This window comes from Conger conger, chromosome 5, assembly GCF_963514075.1.
Source record: "Conger conger chromosome 5, fConCon1.1, whole genome shotgun sequence".
Lineage (NCBI taxonomy): Eukaryota > Metazoa > Chordata > Actinopteri > Anguilliformes > Congridae > Conger > Conger conger.
This window is the reverse complement of record NC_083764.1, coordinates 47,601,264-47,618,906: the sequence shown is the minus strand read 5'-3', so window position 1 is coordinate 47,618,906 and position 17,643 is coordinate 47,601,264. Positions and strand designations below refer to the sequence as shown.

Sequence of the window (17,643 nt, the reverse complement as noted above, 5' to 3'; positions counted from 1 at the left end):
TGATACTGTCGAGCCCACTGGGTTACTGTGAGTAAGGCCCTGCACGTGGGAAGCCAGAACAGCTCAGGAGTCATAACCATTTCTCCTAGAGCAGCCAGCAGAGCCAAAGGCAACGAAATCCAATCTAAATCACAGGGTGAAAGAAAGGGATGCTAGAAAAACTTCAATGAATTTCATCACTCACAGAAGTCGCACAGACTCCTTGAAAATTGTGTCACGGCGTAAAAGTGTGTCAGTGTGTAAGTTTCGGTGTAAGGCTGTCTGTCAGATTAGCTATCCATCTGCACTTGGTTGTCAGTTCCTTTAAATATATTTTTTCATGACAGAGCACACCATCAATACAGCACAACAACTATAATAACTTGAGAGAAAAATCACACTTTTGCTAGCAGTTTTAAGCAGTGCCCCTCTACTATGAATTGCCAGAATGAAATTATCCACTTCTTGGCAAGGCATCATATGCAGATTGTGGTCTCTAAAAGTTTTTACTGCTAAAAGCTGTGCACAACGCACAAAGCACAATATTTTTATTTCAAATCTGCTGCCTAATGTAACAGCTGGGTGATGAGCTGTAAAGTACCACCTGTTTTACATGGTGTTCATCATTCCTGGGTGGGGGGTATTGGAGTGGGCTGTAAGAACATTTTCTTGAGTAAAGGGTTCACCTGGCATGTTCTTGATTAAGAACAATGCAACTGGAAAATGTGATTCCTTTTGTGTAATAAAAACTAATGAAAAAGGATGCTGCAAATAATATACAAAATATTATCCAAAAAAAATTTAACCGCTAAAAAGGTAGCGCTAAAAGCTGGTAAAGTAGTTCACAAAGCCTACAAATCTGCAATAGCCTATGTCTTGCAGTATTCATCTCATCTTTGTAGGCCAAAGCAAGTTGCATATGTATGCAGGTGTAGCTTACAAGACAATATATGCACATAGTGCAGGAAATTTACACATTTGTGTACTTGTCACCCTATAACTTTTTAAATACTGGTTTGGGCCGACTGTCAAGATTAAATTAACTTCATTTTGCACTTTCATTTTCCAAAATCCCTCATATTTTATTGTGGTTTCCCTTTCCCCTTGAATGCAGTGCACATGGAACACTATACTGTAGGCTTAAGACAAAATGTTGTAATCTTAGGCCATGATTTCAAAGATGTAGCCTAGCCTTATCTACTTTTGTTTTAAAATAAAATGGTTATCAATGTCTGTAGTCTATCAGTCTGCTAAAGCCTAATAATTGTTGGAAAGGGGAAGATAAGGGTCTCCTTTCCAATAATTCCAACCTATAAAACGAGCTAAAGGCACCCAAAAATTGTACTTGAATAAGTGCAGGGAAAAAATCAGCTGCAATCCCTAAACAGCAAGTGTGAGCATATGACTCAGGAATAAGTGAGCGGGAGAGAACAATTGTGTGTGTGTGTGTGTGTGTGTGTGTGTGTGTGTGTGTGTGTGTGTGCGCAGGTGCAATGGCATCTGCAGAAGTGAGCATCCAACAATCAGGCAATTGGAAAGCAGAACACATACACTCAGTGAGCACTTTATTAGATATTTATTACTTATTCTTCTTAATGTATTAAAGTCTTCTGCTGCTGTAGCCTATCCACTTAGAGGTTTGATGCGATGTGTGTTCAGAGATGCTCTTCTGCATACCACTGTTGTAATGCGTGGTTATTTGTGTTGCTGTCACCTTCCTGTCAGCTTTGACCAGTCTGCCCCTTCTGCTCTGTTAGTTTTCCGCACCATTCTCTGCAAACTTCAGAAACTGTTGACCGTGAAAATCCCAGGAGATCAGCAGTTTCTGAGACCGGCCTGGGACCAACAATCATGCCACAGTCTAAGTCACTTAGATCACATTTCTTCCCCATTCTGACATCTGGTCTGAAAAACAGCTGAACCTCTTGACCACGTCTGCATGCTTTTATGCATTTAGTTACTGCCACATGATTGGCTGATTAAATATTTGCATTAACAAGCTGGTGTACAGGTCTACCTAATAAAGTGCTCATTGATTGTACGTTATGGATGGAAAAACCAAGCAAAACCAAGCAAAGAAGAGCTCCGGAGTGCACAGAGCTCGCATTATATTAATTTGGTAGATGTTCTTATCCAGAGCAGCAAACAGCAGTGAAGAACATCAGTGGCAGAGAACATGAGCTTAAGATCCGTTTAGCACATTTATATGATCTTCCAAGCTGGTAATGACCATTCTGTCATAAAAAACGTGGCTGAAGTGCTCCAGGCACTACGTTTTTACACATACATACTGTAATGTATCTGAGACAGCTGCTCCTACTGAGATGAATGATACTGTCGAGCCCACTGGGTTACTGTGAGTAAGGCCCTGCACGTGGGAAGCCAGAACAGCTCAGGAGTCATAACCATTTCTCCTAGAGCAGCCAGCAGAGCCAAAGGCAACGAAATCCAATCTAAATCACAGGGTGAAAGAAAGGGATGCTAGAAAAACTTCAATGAATTTCATCACTCACAGAAGTCGCACAGACTCCTTGAAAATTGTGTCACGGCGTAAAAGTGTGTCAGTGTGTAAGTTTCGGTGTAAGGCTGTCTGTCAGATTAGCTATCCATCTGCACTTGGTTGTCAGTTCCTTTAAATATATTTTTTCATGACAGAGCACACCATCAATACAGCACAACAACTATAATAACTTGAGAGAAAAATCACACTTTTGCTAGCAGTTTTAAGCAGTGCCCCTCTACTATGAATTGCCAGAATGAAATTATCCACTTCTTGGCAAGGCATCATATGCAGATTGTGGTCTCTAAAAGTTTTTACTGCTAAAAGCTGTGCACAACGCACAAAGCACAATATTTTTATTTCAAATCTGCTGCCTAATGTAACAGCTGGGTGATGAGCTGTAAAGTACCACCTGTTTTACATGGTGTTCATCATTCCTGGGTGGGGGGTATTGGAGTGGGCTGTAAGAACATTTTCTTGAGTAAAGGGTTCACCTGGCATGTTCTTGATTAAGAACAATGCAACTGGAAAATGTGATTCCTTTTGTGTAATAAAAACTAATGAAAAAGGATGCTGCAAATAATATACAAAATATTATCCAAAAAAAATTTAACCGCTAAAAAGGTAGCGCTAAAAGCTGGTAAAGTAGTTCACAAAGCCTACAAATCTGCAATAGCCTATGTCTTGCAGTATTCATCTCATCTTTGTAGGCCAAAGCAAGTTGCATATGTATGCAGGTGTAGCTTACAAGACAATATATGCACATAGTGCAGGAAATTTACACATTTGTGTACTTGTCACCCTATAACTTTTTAAATACTGGTTTGGGCCGACTGTCAAGATTAAATTAACTTCATTTTGCACTTTCATTTTCCAAAATCCCTCATATTTTATTGTGGTTTCCCTTTCCCCTTGAATGCAGTGCACATGGAACACTATACTGTAGGCTTAAGACAAAATGTTGTAATCTTAGGCCATGATTTCAAAGATGTAGCCTAGCCTTATCTACTTTTGTTTTAAAATAAAATGGTTATCAATGTCTGTAGTCTATCAGTCTGCTAAAGCCTAATAATTGTTGGAAAGGGGAAGATAAGGGTCTCCTTTCCAATAATTCCAACCTATAAAACGAGCTAAAGGCACCCAAAAATTGTACTTGAATAAGTGCAGGGAAAAAATCAGCTGCAATCCCTAAACAGCAAGTGTGAGCATATGACTCAGGAATAAGTGAGCGGGAGAGAACAATTGTGTGTGTGTGTGTGTGTGTGTGTGTGTGTGTGTGTGTGTGTGTGCGCAGGTGCAATGGCATCTGCAGAAGTGAGCATCCAACAATCAGGCAATTGGAAAGCAGAACACATACACTCAGTGAGCACTTTATTAGATATTTATTACTTATTCTTCTTAATGTATTAAAGTCTTCTGCTGCTGTAGCCTATCCACTTAGAGGTTTGATGCGATGTGTGTTCAGAGATGCTCTTCTGCATACCACTGTTGTAATGCGTGGTTATTTGTGTTGCTGTCACCTTCCTGTCAGCTTTGACCAGTCTGCCCCTTCTGCTCTGTTAGTTTTCCGCACCATTCTCTGCAAACTTCAGAAACTGTTGACCGTGAAAATCCCAGGAGATCAGCAGTTTCTGAGACCGGCCTGGGACCAACAATCATGCCACAGTCTAAGTCACTTAGATCACATTTCTTCCCCATTCTGACATCTGGTCTGAAAAACAGCTGAACCTCTTGACCACGTCTGCATGCTTTTATGCATTTAGTTACTGCCACATGATTGGCTGATTAAATATTTGCATTAACAAGCTGGTGTACAGGTCTACCTAATAAAGTGCTCATTGATTGTACGTTATGGATGGAAAAACCAAGCAAAACCAAGCAAAGAAGAGCTCCGGAGTGCACAGAGCTCGCATTATATTAATTTGGTAGATGTTCTTATCCAGAGCAGCAAACAGCAGTGAAGAACATCAGTGGCAGAGAACATGAGCTTAAGATCCGTTTAGCACATTTATATGATCTTCCAAGCTGGTAATGACCATTCTGTCATAAAAAACGTGGCTGAAGTGCTCCAGGCACTACGTTTTTACACATACATACTGTAATGTATCTGAGACAGCTGCTCCTACTGAGATGAATGATACTGTCGAGCCCACTGGGTTACTGTGAGTAAGGCCCTGCACGTGGGAAGCCAGAACAGCTCAGGAGTCATAACCATTTCTCCTAGAGCAGCCAGCAGAGCCAAAGGCAACAAAATCCAATCTAAATCACAGGGTGAAAGAAAGGGATGCTAGAAAAACTTCAATGAATTTCATCACTCACAGAAGTCGCACAGACTCCTTGAAAATTGTGTCACGGCGTAAAAGTGTGTCAGTGTGTAAGTTTCGGTGTAAGGCTGTCTGTCAGATTAGCTATCCATCTGCACTTGGTTGTCAGTTCCTTTAAATATATTTTTTCATGACAGAGCACACCATCAATACAGCACAACAACTATAATAACTTGAGAGAAAAATCACACTTTTGCTAGCAGTTTTAAGCAGTGCCCCTCTACTATGAATTGCCAGAATGAAATTATCCACTTCTTGGCAAGGCATCATATGCAGATTGTGGTCTCTAAAAGTTTTTACTGCTAAAAGCTGTGCACAACGCACAAAGCACAATATTTTTATTTCAAATCTGCTGCCTAATGTAACAGCTGGGTGATGAGCTGTAAAGTACCACCTGTTTTACATGGTGTTCATCATTCCTGGGTGGGGGGTATTGGAGTGGGCTGTAAGAACATTTTCTTGAGTAAAGGGTTCACCTGGCATGTTCTTGATTAAGAACAATGCAACTGGAAAATGTGATTCCTTTTGTGTAATAAAAACTAATGAAAAAGGATGCTGCAAATAATATACAAAATATTATCCAAAAAAAATTTAACCGCTAAAAAGGTAGCGCTAAAAGCTGGTAAAGTAGTTCACAAAGCCTACAAATCTGCAATAGCCTATGTCTTGCAGTATTCATCTCATCTTTGTAGGCCAAAGCAAGTTGCATATGTATGCAGGTGTAGCTTACAAGACAATATATGCACATAGTGCAGGAAATTTACACATTTGTGTACTTGTCACCCTATAACTTTTTAAATACTGGTTTGGGCCGACTGTCAAGATTAAATTAACTTCATTTTGCACTTTCATTTTCCAAAATCCCTCATATTTTATTGTGGTTTCCCTTTCCCCTTGAATGCAGTGCACATGAAACACTATACTGTAGGCTTAATACAAAATGTTGTAATCTTAGGCCATGATTTCAAAGATGTAGCCTAGCCTTATCTACTTTTGTTTTAAAATAAAATGGTTATCAATGTCTGTAGTCTATCAGTCTGCTAAAGCCTAATAATTGTTGGAAAGGGGAAGATAAGGGTCTCCTTTCCAATAATTCCAACCTATAAAACGAGCTAAAGGCACCCAAAAATTGTACTTGAATAAGTGCAGGGAAAAAATCAGCTTGTCATTGTGCAGGGAAAATCGTAGAAGGCCCACTACTAGTAACCAATAAAGAGGGGGCAACATAAAAATCTCCAAGGGCTTCAATTTTAAGAGGAAATGAAGAGGACTGGACACCGTTTTGGGTTGTCATCCCGTTGTTCCCCTTATGGCTGTTCAGCCTGAGCTCTGGCTGGAGGGGTGGACTCTGTAGTCGGGGCCCTCGTGGCCCTGTGACAGCACTGAGCACTCCCCATACAGCACCTGCCGCTCACCGGGGAGCTGGAAAACGGCCAGCACCGCCACTTCCCTTCGGAGAGAGCAGAAAGCATGACGCATGCCACTGGCCATTTATCCTCACCAGAGAACTCAGACAGGGAATCACGGAAAGGCACTCTCCCAAGCAGCTTCGTACACAAAAAAGTAAACAGCATCTCTTTCTTGTGCTGCTGGGTGTCTTTTTACTGGTTTTACAGGTTCTGTTATTCTCAGAGCTGGTGGTGCCGTCAGCATTGTTCCCAGTGCAATACTGAGAGCAGATGGCCCACTTCAGTAGAGGCTCTCTGGGTAGATAATGTCCACGGCTTACACAGGACATTGCTCAAAACAAAGCAAACATGTGCACATGGATAAAGATCTCAATATAAATAAAGCATACAGTCAGCTCCGTGTCCTTAACGCTGGGAGTTCTGTCATCGTTATCACCGCAGCATGTTTAAAGTGTTCCATTCCGTTGGGTTTGTGGTGAATATTCATGAAGGGCTATGGTTGAACGCAGTAACACTGTCTTGCAAGCCGGTCCCATAAGTGCAGTTGAAGCCTGAGAAACAGCAATGGTGAGAAACGGGAGTCCTCATCATTGTAGTCCCTGACTAACCAAGCCTCCGAGTCCGCGTGGAGGACTAAATTATTAAGCGCACTGCAAAATGCATGCGTCAGGGGCTGACAGCACTCAGCCTGAGGCACAACCGTGCACAAGGCCCACCTATTCCACCCACATTCCATCGGTGTCACACCTTTGCAAGGGGAACTCACAATGGCTAACGAGGCAGACATAAGCGTCTACCGGGGGTAGGGTTTAGTCAAGTGAGAAGCAGCCCAGGGGAGTTCCAACATAGAAAACATGAATGAGATTGGGACTTCTCGGGGTTACCATGGCAACGGTATCCAATGACTGCCACTGGCGCGCAAAATATCTAAAATAAAGGCCGCACTACTTTCACTCACATTACACAGGAGAACACAAATTTAATTTGCATGTGAACAAATCAAGTTCTCATAAACAAGAGCAGAGATTAAAACTTGTATCCAGACATGCTCCAGGGACGAGACTGTGGCGGCAACAGAACCGATGAATAATGCAGCAACGAAAAATAAATCAAAATACAAAGGGGTGAACACTTCTCACACAAATTGCTTTTTACACAATACCAGCTGTACTGACCTGCATTTCTGTGAAGAGCGTTATTAAATATTTGTGAGACCTGGTCAGCCCTGCTTTTCAGTATATCGTAAATGTCATTTCTAGTGAATGCGGTATGCTAGCAGCAGTAAGCTGGTGGTGAGGGCACGATACAGGAGAGTACATCATAATTGGCAAACTCTGGGGAAGAGGGCATCCTTCAGCATCCAGCTCCCATATTCATGTCTGAAAACTCCCAATTAACTTCTTTTTTTTTTTGACTGACTAGAACCAAAGAGAAAGTAAATATCAAGTGAATTAACTCATATAGTTAGTTCCAATGATTAAGTCAAGGCTTTATCAGAACTCACCGACGCCTTCAAAAAAATGGCTAATATGCACACTTAATCAAAGACTAGTTACAGTATTTAACATTGCTAATGTTTTATAAGTTATATAAAACCAGGTATCTGAACAGAAGGTTCCAACGTGAGAAAGAGAAGAATGTACAATTCGAGTACACACTAACTAGTAAAAAGCAGACCGACAAAAACTCAAGAAAGAAAGAAAAATAAAACCCACATAATGTCATAAAGGTTAGCGCATGATAATGCATCACTTGGCCTCATACACAACTTTGGAGCCAGTGTTTTGACATACAGGGAGTGTCACAAGACAGGGGGTTTTCCAGGTCAAGTAACGTATGCAGAGACCTTTGGCAATATTTCAGACTAGGTGAGACATTGCGCTGCTTAGACTTTCGATAGGAAAACACAATGAGCCTAAACTAAGTGTTTTGACATTCCATATCTATTGACTCTACTGAGCAGCGAGCTATGAGCATCCAGCAGAATGCCTGATTGCCCCCAAGCGCCTATCTTCCAAGAGGGAACAGATGGGTCAGATGACCTTTTCCTGGGCAGCCAGCCTTGTCAGGGGTCTGTCTGTTCCACTTGGTCACATGAACGCCATCCACAGCTCCATTGCAGTGAAAGCACTGCTTCATGTATCTGCTTGCGTAGGGAGGCACTGAGTCATGCCGGATCCCCACCAGTCTGGCACATGAGCAACGGAGAGCTGTCCGTGTGAGAAGCGGCCATCTTGAACTCACATTTCTAACACTGAAAACGCCACATTCATGGCAGGTGTCAGCTATCTGCACTGGTATCTCAGTTGTCACATATTTTTATAAAAGGTGAGCTAGATGAGCCTGAGAAAAAATATGCTCTTTTTTTTTTCACAGCTTATTTCTGAGAATTTCTCACATGGCATGCCTACATTAATTTGTAGGACCATCTGATCTTAAGAATGTCTTGAGGCAATTCTGGCTCCTCTAAAGACTTTGCTGACAGGATGTGGCACTGCTTCGTATAAACCTATATACAGCCCAGGAGTGGAGTTTTGTGGCTAAATACCCTTGCACTGTGGACAATGCTATGGCCAATTACGTACTGCCCTGAGGGATTCCCAGCCACAGTCAGCCAGGGCTGATTTGACTGTAGACCATTGCACATGTCACTACACCAAGTTTTAGTGCTCCAGCTGGACATCTGAATTGGAGAAACCATGGCTCCAGTCCGCCATACTTACATCACCAGGAGACACCGTTAGCACGCTCCTGCTCTTCTTCATCCCAGATGAGGGGCAGACAGACAGACTGGCGGATGGATGGACGGAACTCCTCTTTCAATTCCTCCGCCCTTCCTATAGCTGCCAGCTCCACCTGCACACCTAAGCATAGGAAAGATAATTATTATGTGTGTGAGTGTGTGTCTGAGAGAGTGAGAGGGCCAGGGAAGGGGGGTGTTTTTGATGTTTGTACATTGAATTATTGATTGAATGGGAAGGAGCGGGCTGCGATTTTCAGCAACTCTCGGCAATAGTGAAAAAAACATGAACGCTGGGGCAATTGAGGTTGATTTCTATTTAAACATTGATGGAGCAGCAAAAGGAGCCAAGCTCACAGTAATACTGTGAAAACTAGTAATGTGCCAGGGAACAACACCTAGTACTGAACTGTAATAATCTCATTACACTAATTAACCTCATTCAGTCAATGTGGGGAAAACTGGAACATGATCCCAGCCTCTTAAAATCCCCAATTATGCTATTTCTGGCAATTTTATACTTTTTCCACAATGTCTCTGAAATTTGTTGAGGTTTTTTAGAAGAAGAAAAACACAGATTTAAAATCATCCAGTAAGTCTCTCTCTTCAAGTCGAACAGACTGTTTTGGGTGGGTGTTGATTGTTCATGCTCTGCCTGCTTGGTTATCCAACTAGGAATGACAGCAGCACCTGTCCCATCTCCTGTCCATACATCTCCTGATAAGTGAAAACGGCATCTGAAAGATATCCGGCAGGGATTACACGATACATTAATGCCCCATCAGAAAACTTGGACAGAAATGTCTGAAAGTTACATGGTTGGTTAGACAACACCTGTTGACAATATTCAGACCTCTGTCACACACTGACAAAACAAACAGTGTTTGTATCACTGTCTGCTATCACTCTGATACTGCATCTCGCAGCATCTTAATGTGGAACTTGTCACGGACAGGCAATCAGAAACCATGCCCAGACTCAAAAATGGCAGTGTAGGTAGCTTTAATGACAGTTGTACAGTCCAGGGTCAATCACCAGTAACAGGACAGATGATGGGCAGAAGCCAGGCAAACAGGTAATGGAGATCAGGCAGAATGAGGTCTAGATCGAGTGATACCAGGAAGTCAGTCCGAAAGGGCAGGAACGGGAAAGGAGTTTGGCAGAGGTGAAGAGGTGAGGGCTGGAGACAGGACGGAATGCAGAACTGGGAATGCAGGAGCAGGTAACAGGAACACAGGAACAGTTAAGCTGAACACACGAACAGGCAAGCAGAAGACGGTAGAAAAACGCTAGAGTATAGCAAGCCCAAAGCAGGGCCATAACAATCTGGCAAAGGGGAGACAGAAACAGATAGACTATATACACAGGAAACGAGACACAATGGGATTCAGGTGACTGTAATTACACATTAGGAAACACGTAACAGGTGCAGGGGGCATGACTAGGGAACAGGTTCAGTGCAAACGTTGAAACACAAAATGTAACATAGACATAGAAAATACACTGAAGCAGAGGAACTGGGAAATAAACTAAAAAATGAGCATGGGACGTGACAAAACTGGTTTGGTTGTTCATGATTATGTTATTTTGTATATTGTGAAAGACTTATCTGTCTGTGTAGGAACATTGTGTATGGACGGTTCCGTTTTACAAGGGACAGATGGTAACTCAACCATACATACTCCATCCTGAATCAGAAGCCAAAGTTGAAGAGGAACATGAGTCAGTTCCAGTGCACAGAACCAAGGGCCACCCTACTCATAATTGTACTGTAGGTTTGGAGGTGTATGTTCACCCTCAATATTTTCATGAGTCAATGAGTATGCTTGTGACACTTGACGTTTGATGATTCTCGAGCAGTGCATCACACCCAAATTTGAAATTAAGCCTACAGGTATGTCTGTGGCCCTGCAGGGAGTGTCCAAATACATTTGTGGTAAATCTCATTGCAAACGATAGGTTACCTAGAGCACACAAGGCTACTTAGCTTAAGAGCTGTAAAGCACAAGCTGGCACTATTGTAGCTGATTATAAGTGCAGCTGAAAAGATAAATAATGCCCCATCAAAGTAATTATCCTCTAAATGAAAAATACATTTGTTATAATTATAGCTGGGAGTGGAAGCTGCAAGTGTCATGTCCATGAATTTGAAATGGTGGGCCACATTAGTTTCTTCCCTAATTACATTATCCATGCAAAGTTGTTGCCAACAACCCCCACCAAATAAAATGTCCAACTAATTTCATTCAATACTAACACTCAACAGACTGAAAAGGTTAATGGTATAAGTGGTTTTGTGAAATTGTAGATTCCTGCTTTTGGAACTTGTAATTCTGTTGAATTTATCCTTTGTCCTGACATTTCGTGGAAATGTTCTACAGCAAGGACATATCAGCTTGAACTTCTGAAGTAAATTAGCTTTGGTAAGCCCCCCTCTCTTTGAGAAAATATCTAGTTAACAATGTCAAAAAGCAGTTCAGCTTTCATAAACATTGTAAAACAACAAGTGATTCACATTCTGAAATGGACAGAATGTCAATTGCTGAAAAGAGGTGGTATCCATAGGAAACAGATTCGCACTAAACAGGTTTACAAAAAAGATGCTTTTTAAACCAAATGCAGGCTATACATAGTCAAACAAACAGCAACAAAAATGCAATAAAATTGCAAAAAAAGTAAACAAATAAACCCCAAACTTTTTCTTGCTGATTAAATTTTTAACTGATGTGTGACTGCTATTTAATCGTAATTTCTAGGCAACTAGCTTGACAGTGAGAAGTCTGTGCTTGACTGGTGCAGGAAGTGCTAAGTGATCCAATGCTCCTGGCAGGCCCATGGGAAATGGGGAAATATGGGAAGATAAATGGAACACACTCTGGAACAAGATGGCCTATCACTGCACAAATGTAATTGCTGGCCATATGCTTGCATGTTCCAGTTTATTACACAATAAAGTGGGTTGAAGACTGAGTTATGTGAGCACACCTATTCGTTTGTACAGATTGGGGGCATGGAGACAATCACGTCCTGAGCTGAGCCAAAGAAAATCAGAACAAAAACAATATTTGCCCAGTGGGTGGTTGCTGAATCTGGAGGGGGTTGGGTGAAACTCGGAACAAAACAACCACAAACTCATTTAAAGCCTACACTGTGTTCTGCTTCACAAAATTACTTCACTGTCATTAAACCACCGTCTTGAGAGCCAATTCAAATTTAATTTAGTTGAACTGCACCGTTCCAACAGCTTGGATTTAAATTTCTCATCCAGACATGTTTACCAATTTGTCCGTTTATTGCTGGCCTGCTGATATGAAGTGCCTCTTACAGAAATTTTCCAAACTGTCTTATTTCTGGCCTTACGGTGAAGTACGGGGCAACCAGTTCCAAAAGCAGGATTGTCTGCCGTTACAAACCACAACAGACAAAACATGAAATAAAAATAAACAACATAATCACAATCTGCCACACATAAAAGAGTAAACATTGCAAAAGCCCTCAATTTCAACCCTTAAAAGGTTGTATTCACCTCTGGGCAGCTGCCACTAACAAGCAATTTAAGAGGTTTTGTGTGATGGCTTAACCAAGAGCATGAACAGGAGTTCATGAACAGTGGTAGAAGGGTTCACACACATCACTTTTTGTAGGAAGCAAGGCCCTAAAACCACTTTAATTTGTTAACTTACATAGCTTATTGTCGGCTTTGCAGCACAACATAATATGCTGGCTTGCGACATTTCTGCTGCGGTGTATCGAAGCCCCGGATTTTCAATTTCCTGCTCCTTCAAACACACAAAAGAACACCTGCAGGGTGGCTGAGGTTTGAAATTACTCCCCAATTCTCTTTTACTGGAGATTTCCTTTATATGAAACGCTCCGTACCATTCTCTCCAGGGCGGATACACGCCTATGAATGCTTCCCTGAGGAAACAAGGGTTCCTTGTATTTTCTTGTAGCATAACTTAATAGATTTGACCATAATGTTTTGCATGCTGCAAAGCATTTGAGTCAGTTTCAGGGCTTGACATTAACAGAGCTTGTACATGTACTTTTCATTCTCCACACAGAGAATATTCATGGCAAAGATCTGCAATGCACAGATATTGTAATTCAAAAGATTCTGAAGTGCATGTTAAAACTTTTATTGCAGGTTGTACTGAAAACTAACATGGTAGCTAAAAGAGGTGTATAATTGTTTCATTAAACAGGCGACATGCATGAAAATGCTGAGTAGCTTGTGACTTCGGAAAAACACTAGCCAGTGCCTCGTGAGCCAAAAAGTTCATGTGAAGTCCAGGTCAGCTTTCATTATGTTTACAAAGCAAGCAGTCAACAACTTCTATAAATGTCCATTTATGTCAATGTACAGTGCAAAATATGCAGCAATAAAGTCTAAGAAAATTACAGTTACACACTGCTGTAAATATTTTATGATTTCTGTGCTTCTTATTCTTTCTAGTGACATGACTGATCCTGCAAAATCATTTCCTTATGGCACTCACTTTTACAGAAAGACGTGGCTCAGACGCATAGGGGTGAATATCATCACCCGGTCACAGTCCATGCCAAATCTGGCCCATGCCTCAGCCACAGACAGCCCGGTGAAGGAACTGGGGTACTACAAGAGAGGCAGGACTCCCCCATGCAATGCCTGTTTTTCTTCCAATTTTTAATGTGGTTTTAAGATTACTTCTGACTGTAAAGGCCTGCTGGCCACACATGCTTTTGAAGCCCACCATCAAATGCTTAATGTGCTTTGCATGCTTCTTGGCCTGGGGAAATGTCAGTTTCAGCATCCTGATCACGCCTGTCTTGGCTGTCATGACCTCATCGTCAACAAAGAGGGCTCCTCCTCTCCCCTGGCTTCCCACTATGGTAGGAGATGGAGAGCCGGGTCTGAGACGTCACACTGTGCTGCTATCTCAGTCTTCATTGAAGTGTACCGAAGAGACATCAAACGGTGGCCAGATGGCATGAGAGGGGAGTGCAATTCTACTGAAGAAGGGAACGCAATGAGCTTCTTCACAGGTTCTCTGTATAACTGACCAGATATGCAGCTCCAAATTCATTGAAAGTCCTGTCCAATTTACAATTAGCCAAAACATTCAATTATATGTCTTTCTGTGAATATCCGGGAAGAAGCATGATCATGAATTAATAATAATAGTAGCGGCAATGGATGCTTTGCCCTTTAGACACACGTCTATATCACCAGTTATACACGTCTATATTACCAGCTTGAATCTTCAGGAACCTGTCTTGTTACCAGAAGGTGGTAGGTCTGAATAATAATAATGGATTGCATAGTGCCTGATTTTGATGTACACTGCAAAGTTGGGAGAAGGGGGCACCTCGATCGCCCCCAATATGTAAAACTCAGCAAAGTGCAACCATTTTGTATGAGCTGATAAGCTGAATCTGTATGAGCTGAATTTATCAGGCCATTTAAAATGGGAGAGGAAAATATTAAGAAATATTCCTTATCTAAGTGGTAATGCCAATGGATGCTGCAACCACAAAGTCTCATTACAAACAGTTAAGCAGAAAGAAGACAGCTGGCTATGTTTGGTTTTTTATGTGAAAATGACACATGACCAATAACAACAACAGTCACTGAACAGGTGAGGGTGACCAGGCTAGCTTACTAGCTTACCTGACCAGGTGACCTGCAGCGTAGTGGTTAAGGTAAATGACTAGGACACGCAAGGTCAGTGGTTCTAATCCCGGTGTAGCCACAAGATCCGCACAGCCGTTGCATTGCTCCAGGGGAGGATTGTCTCCTGCTTAGTCTAATCAACTGTATGTCGCTCTGGATAACAGCGTCTGCCAAATGACAATAATGTAATGTAATGCTATCCCAACTGGCTTGCCTTCTAGCTGGTTAGCTACCAGCCAGGTTGCAGACAGGGCGATTGAGCTCGCCAGCCAGCTAGATGAGAATCACATCAATAACACAAGCCAAAATTGATCATTTTACAGAAGACTTAAAGACTGCAGTTGAAATATTCTATTCTTTCAGTATAAATCCATTTAACATACTAGTTTGGAGAGTCATTTGAAGTAGAGATGTTAGTTATACTACCAACTGCCAATGAAAAAATATTTTATTGCAGTCTTATTTTCCAATTTGAATTGGCCTTTCCATTTTCCCTTACCTGTATGCAAGTAATACTGTAATACATACACTGTGTCACAATAGAACTAGTAGTAATATACATTATCTCGCAAGTGAACTTGTGGCAGACAATTAAAACTCCCTTGAAAGAGAATGTTAGTAGGTTTAAGGTTACAGCCTACATGGTAGTTAGATCCAGATATGGCACTTGACATGTGACTGAGTTACCAGGGGCACTGGTGTTTGGTCACTCCCACTCAGTCCCATTCTCCCACTCATTACCAGCAGTGAGCGTCCTGAAAACAGGAGCTAGGACAGTGTGTCTCCTCAGTTGTCACCGTGAGTCATCAGTCTTGTTCACAGTCCCACAGTAATGAAGAACAAATCAATGTCTTGATAAAACAGACAGTGGCTTTTACATAATTAAATGGCTTTGCATATTGACTAGTTTGGTGTGCCATTTTTAATGGGGGAATAGGGTGAACAAGGGGCATGCTTGTGAGTGAGTGAGAGGGAAAGCATGTGCAGTAACTCTAGTTTCTGTCACTTCTCCTTTGCTAATATTTTTTTAAATCTCAATCATTGTGACACAATATAATTCCCCTGCAGCATTTACTGAATGCCACTGCTTTCTGGCACAAGGGCTATGAAATATTGACATGGTAAATTATTACTTTCATTACTTTATTATTATATCCAAGCAGGCTTTCCTCTGCCATGGGCTTTCCACTACAACTAGGCCCTGACAACACAAATAAAAGCAGAGGGATTGCATTTGTATATGTAAAAAGCAGGCAGACAGCATTGGCTCAAATGGATCTGGAGCAAAGCAGAACCCATCATGTTCCCATCCACCTGATGCATCACCATGTACACCAAGACCTGCTACCAAGATCACTCAAAGATATGCCTTAAAGTACCAAAGATGATTCACAAAACATTCTATATGGTAGCCAGATGGTCAGTTTCATGTCTTTTGTCTTCGCCACTTTCTTGTTCCTGGAGATTCCAGCTGGTACCAGGAGTTTCCAGTGATATACTGTAGTGTATGAGCATTCATGAAGAGGTGTGTCTATGGGTAAAAACGTCAATTTTCACCATTACAGTTCTTGATCATGCACCGTCATAAATATTTTTTAATTGCAGCTAATTGGATGTTTTGGCTTAAATGGAAGTTGGACTTTCAATGTTGAATTTGGAGCCGCATATCTGGTCAGTTATACAGAAAACCTGTGATGAAGCTCATTGCGTTCCCCTCTCATGCCATCTGGCCACCGTTTGATGTCTCTTCGGTACACTTCAATGAAGACTGAGGTAGCAGCACAGCGTGACCTCTCAGACCCGGCTCTCCATCTCCTACCATAGTGGGAAGCCAGGGGAGAGGAGGAGCCCTCTTTGATGACGATGAGGTCATGACAGCCAAGACAGGCGTGATCAGGATGCTGAAACTGACATTTCCCCAGGCCAAGAAGCATGCAAAGCACATTAAGCATTTGATGGTGGGCTTCAAAAACCCGTGTGACCAACAATCCTTTGCACTCAGAAGACATCATATTAAAACCACATTTTCAAAAATCCAAGCTTTTACATATCTTGTTTAATGCGATGCTCCATGACGCAGTTCCCCACGGATGCCCCTGCTAGAGGGGGGTGTCAGCAACTTAACATTCCGGAAAGAGGCAATGTCTGAGAGGAATAATTCCATTTTCTCATTTCTGGAAGCTTCTCCCCAGATAGCAAGAGACTCCGGGACGGATCTGCACCCATTTCTGGCTCCAAGTCACCTGGAACCGGCACAGATCCGGTCTAGAGTCACTTGCTATCTGGGTTATTTCATACGTGCTTGCTGATGTGAAATCTTCATCGGAAAATCCTGAAATAAAGGCAAAGCATGGTGGGACAGCCCAGGCTTAGAGAGATATAGCCCAGGTGCTCCAATCTAGATGTATTTTAAGTCCGCAGATGAAATGAGGCTGAGACCAGACTAATACTGTATGTGCGGCAGTTCAACAAAAGAAATAGAAGAAAAAGAAGAAGAGAAAGGCACCTTGGTGGAGTCTAGCCCCAACAAATTACCTCAGAGTAACCTCCAGAACAATTATCATTTTGTCATGTGAGCTCAATCAATCCAACTAACAAGTTCTCAAAGGGTCCACTTTCAAATGCAGAATGTTCTGTTAATTCACTGCTAATTCACACAGCAGTCCTAGTCTTTCTTTCAGGCAAAAACAAGCGGCCTGTGTGAGTATCCTCATCAGTGCCATAGCCAGTACCTCTCAGCAGGTGGAACTTACACAAACACAGCTATCGCCATGATTTAACCTTTTTGCCATGGTACTTTTGAGCGTTTGCTCTGTGAAAGGTCAAACTAAAAACCTTTGGCCCCACCCAACTGGCCATTCCAGACAAAACACTCACTTAATAACAAATAATACTGGTCAGATGATCCTGGCAGCAGAGTAAGCAACAGATCTTTAAGGCTGCAGAGTCTGGATTTATTTTTCAACGGAAATGAGCAGATTGTGGATGCAGAACCCTGTATCACAGCAGAATAGGTATTTTTAAACAGAGTATACACG

At 41.9% G+C, this 17,643-nt stretch overlaps 1 protein-coding gene across 1 annotated transcript in view; it reads right to left on the bottom strand.

The window, feature by feature from the left end:
* Positions 1-17,643, bottom strand: part of LOC133129740 (cAMP-specific 3',5'-cyclic phosphodiesterase 4B-like) — a 114,543-nt gene that overhangs the window by 87,626 nt on the left and 9,274 nt on the right. Inside the window, exon 2 of the mRNA XM_061244011.1 lies at positions 8,936-9,076. Coding sequence (XP_061099995.1) covers positions 8,936-8,977 — 42 coding nt within the window. The 5' untranslated portion in view covers positions 8,978-9,076. The remainder of the gene's footprint in view (positions 1-8,935; positions 9,077-17,643) is intronic.